The 4,607-nt window shown below is 33.9% G+C and overlaps 1 protein-coding gene across 1 annotated transcript; it reads left to right on the forward strand.

The window, feature by feature from the left end:
* Window positions 1–780: 780 nt before the first annotated feature.
* Window positions 781–1,616, forward strand: LOAG_17467 (hypothetical protein; the record flags this gene model as incomplete). Its single annotated transcript, XM_020450128.1, has 3 exons — window positions 781–899; window positions 948–1,077; window positions 1,170–1,616. 3 exons carry the CDS (start codon window positions 781–783, stop codon window positions 1,614–1,616), a joined length of 696 nt encoding a protein of 231 aa, XP_020306245.1.
* Between the last annotated feature and the right edge of the window lie 2,991 nt (window positions 1,617–4,607).

Consider the following 4,607-nt stretch of genomic DNA (forward strand, 5'->3'; position numbering starts at 1 on the left):
AAATTCACATCTTAAACTCCTTTGTTCTTGTTCCCCCAAAAAATTCACATCCTTCTCGTTTCGATCTCCCAAGATGCTTATGCTGTAATTTAACGTTACAGTTTCCAGCCATAATAGCAAAACCACTCCCACTTTTTCCGTATATAAGCGGTATTGAGTGAACCAAAGGCTTTCTTTTTGGACAATCAGTTCTTCATTATACTCGATCAGTTTGGATTATTCTTTTTTTTATCATTATCACCAGATTGTGTCGTTTTTATGACCTTACCCTTGACAAGTAAAGAATCAACTCTTGTCTTTGTCCACAACGTACGACACACGCACATCATCCACACCAAACTTGGTGCAGCTAATACTTCAAGTGACCTCAATTCTTCTCCTCTACAACCAACGTGTAAAAAATCCCCTGCTTGTTTCCAACTATTGACTGACCGAAAATTACTTTAACAAAAATCCACGACATATGTGTTCTATTAAAACCGCTAATTGTGATGATCTGACCTCATAGCTTTGCGGGATATCTCCATTCCAGGAAAGAGAAGGTCCCGTGCACCACATCATTTTGTAAAGATGCGTTTCAACAGGTCGGTGGGTTAGAGAATATCGGGCGTCATTTGGTCTATGGTTTTCTGTTCCCATCGATATTGTCGTTGAATTTGTCTTATTGATATTGTGATTGTTGAATTCATTTCTGTATTACCGAATTTGAGGAATAAAGGTTTAATTACTCAAGTTTGAGATTAAGAAAATCGGCAACAAAATTGATGCCACGAGCCGAGAATGTCGGACACTAAAATCAAAAGTGTTCAACCGGCAAAAGAAAAGTTGGAGAATCTTCTCGACGAAGTAAAAACAATGGACTTGACGCCTCCTTATCAACATTTGTCGGTGGATGAAAAGTAGCAACAATTTGAATTCAAAAAGAGAACTACAGAAGGAAAAGTAAGACGTCTAAAACTCTATCTTGATACACTCGGATCAATCAACGAAAAGTGGTTGGAGTATATCCAGAAACAAAAGAATGAGCAGAAAAGGAAGGAAAAAAACACAAATACGCAGATATGGTCGACGACAATGGTCTTTTAAATTTAATAAATGACGGTCAAGAAGCTATTATAACTCTAGATATGTACAAGGATGAGTTTGAGCTAGCGGTATAGCGCCTACAGCAAAGCAAGATAAAATATCGAACCATTTCAACAGAAGGAGCTTCCCCAAATGTCTCAGCAGACAGTAAATTTGCCACAGCTACACTACCAACATTCAATGGTGACCCGAAATTATGGAGAGGATTCTGGGGTAGTTTTGATGCCGCATTGCATCTTCAAAAAATACCCGATATCCAAAGATTATCTGATCTCATGCCTCAAAGAAAATGCTCTACAAGCTGTCAAAGGCTATGGTATAGCTCAAGAAAAAAGAGCCACATAGTAAAGGATTGCCGAAAACTAAAGAAATTATGCTTTCATTGTAAAGGAAGACATAATTCAGCGCTGTGTACCAACCACCGCAAAGATACTAGACCAGAAAAACTGCAAGAAAAGTTGGAACCAACAGTGACGAACAGCATATTTGTAGGAAAAATTGATTTGAAAGTTTTGGTTTGTCGGGTTTGATTTGGAAGAGTTTATTCTTAAGCACAGACGAATATTCTGAGAAGGTATTCTTCGGTTCAGAAGGAAGTTAATTCACAGAGGATAGTAGTAAAATATTTTTCGAAGAGAATAGAGGATATAATGTACGGTGCAGTCCTTGGTTGAGTGTTTGAGAATGAAATGATACCTTTCTAGTTACAGCTCTGAGTACATGTACAATGTTAACACAAAGCATACTTGGTGGAGTGGTTTATAACAAACATTACATCAGATTTTCCTTTGGATAAAAAACTGTCAAAATCCGATCACAACAAAAGGCTTTGTTTGCAACATTAAGCATTGCAATTAAGATTGGTTCTCAGACAAAGAAATTTAGCTTGCGAGTGTGCTTTGTTCCATAAAAAAGAATGTGAACTTAAAGATAACAAAGAAAAACACATGAGATAATGAATTTGAGGAATGTAAAATTGTTTAAATGATTCATGATACAATTAGTGTGATTGATTAGTTAGTACATTGGTTTATTTAATCATTTTGTTTCATTTGGAGCTTCGCGATATTCAAAATTCGCGACAACAGGAGCTGAGCAAATACGACCAGAAGGTAAATGGATTTTACTTCTGTGTAAAAAAATTAGCGTCACAAACCCACAAATCTCGAAATTTCAAACGAGAGGTTGGCAGTATTTAATTTTGGCTCGCAGTTGTCATTCATATCAACTAATTTAGCAAAAAGGCTGCACAGTCGATGGGTAGAAGACGAGAGATTAAGTATTACTTTATTTGGTAATAAATAACCAAAGAAATGCAATTCAACCAAAGCAGAGGTTGGTGTAAGAATTGGAAAGACGAAAATCATAATTTGCAAGGTTAACGTAATGGAGTACCTTACAAATAAACTGGAAGTGATCGCAGTCGACGACAAAATTATTAGTTCTGAAAATTTCTGAAAAAAAGAAAAAAAGTTTCTGAAAGGAAAAACTTAGAAAGGATAATCGGCTACTGGAAGCAGCCCGAAGTACTCATTGGCGTCAAAGACTTCTTCAAGTTCATCAAACTAGATGTAGCACAAGAATTGGAATCAGGACTCCTGTTACTCAGGACAAAATTGGGACCAATGCTAGCCGGAAATGGTTATATGGATAATATTCGCAAAGCAAGCGCTGCACCAGCAAACTCAGTTGTATCATGCGTAGCTAACGCAACGAGCCACGAAGATATCGACCACTTTTGGAAGTTAGAACTGATGAGTATCCAAGACGAGCCAAACAAAAACGATGATGAGCAAGCCCTTGAGCGATTTAAGAAAAGTATAACAAAACAAGATAGGAGATACCAAGTTTGCTGGCCTTAGAAAGACTCAAAGGATAAATTAAAAAGCCATTATGGGCTATATTTCGGACGTCTTAAAACCTTGATCAGGAGACTTCAGAACAATGAAAAGACTTTTACGGTACAACGAATCGATTAAGGATCAACTGTAATCAGATATAATTGAGGAAGTTCATCCTGATATGGATCAAGACGGTATAATTCACTATCTACCTCATCATGAGGTAATATCCCCGTATAAGCTTATAACAAAACTCAAAATAGTCCATAATGCTTTGGCGCATCTCAAGGGAACAAAAAGTTTCAATATTCGAATAACATTATTAATTTCCAATTTAAAAATTGGAAGAATTTATGTGGAAACTGCTAAAACTATTTCAAAAAAATTTGAAATACGAATTGTAAGAGCATCGTTTAGCTAATATTATCAAGCTCTTGCAAAAAATATTCAAGAAAAGATTGAGTAGAATTTTTTTAATTCAAAAAATTTTGAAAAAATTAAAGTTAGAAATTTTTAAAAATTAAAAAAAATTCTGAGTTAAAAATTAAAAAATTAAAAATTTTCAAATTAGAATTGAAATTCAATCCTGTGGGTGGATGATAATCAGAATTTAGTTTTTTGAAAACTAGAATATAATTTTTTCTAATTTGAAAAGTTTATTCAAATTTAAATTTAATCTTGTGGATGAATGATGCAATTTTTGGTAATAAATGATTGTAATGATATGCAAATGCAATGGTAGACTGCAGAGGAGTTGATGGAAATGTTATATACAATTATCCGAAAAATAACACGAATTTGAAAAATAGTACAAACTTAATAATTAATAATAAATTGGCTAAATTAGTAATTAATTAAAACTGGGGATGTTTTGCAGATAGTTCGAGTTTAAAAGAAGCGACTTCCTTTACTTTTTTTCCTGCTATTTCATTTTTTAGAAAATAAAAAATTATGAAATAGTAGTGTTGGTGACATCGGAATGACATCGAAATGCACCATGAAAAGTGAATATTATATTCCTAATGATATTTAATTGTCATAATATTACCCTAGGTGACGTACTGTTGTAAACAGTTGCACACTGTAAACGCTATTATAAACTGCTGTGACAATAACAGTTTGCTGTAAAACAACAACATGCAGTAGTCGGAAAAAACAACATACAGTATTCGGAAAAATAATCAGTAATCATAGCAAAGGAAGGTAAAAATAAACGTTCTGCTACAATGGTAATGTAGAAATATACAGTAATCGCAGTAGAGGGAGGTAAAAGCATGAGTATCAAGTATAGAAAGCCTTATAAACAGTTGAATAATAGTGACGGAGTAAAGGAAGATGACAGTATCTATGATGACATTTATTAGCAAAAGCATCTAAAATAAATAAATAAAAAAGAAAGAAAAGATGAAATAGTGGATGATTGTTCACAAAAGGTGCCAAGAAACAATTCCAACTGCATAGGTAAATGCTCCTATCAAACGTATGGGAAAAGAAAATTTTTATATTTGGGATGAGTTATCTCAAATAGAGAAATTTCTTCAGCTGCATTATATCCTTCAATCGTAGTTCCACAATGCACATCCATTTCTGGAAAGGTTTTTCATTAAGGATCTTTATTTTTATAAATTCTCAAACATTTACTAAGAAATTTGCAAAAGTGATAACAATTTTGGGAAAAAA

The sequence above is a fragment of the Loa loa genome (genome assembly GCF_000183805.2).
Source record: "Loa loa unplaced genomic scaffold supercont3.79, whole genome shotgun sequence".
Lineage (NCBI taxonomy): Eukaryota > Metazoa > Nematoda > Chromadorea > Rhabditida > Onchocercidae > Loa > Loa loa.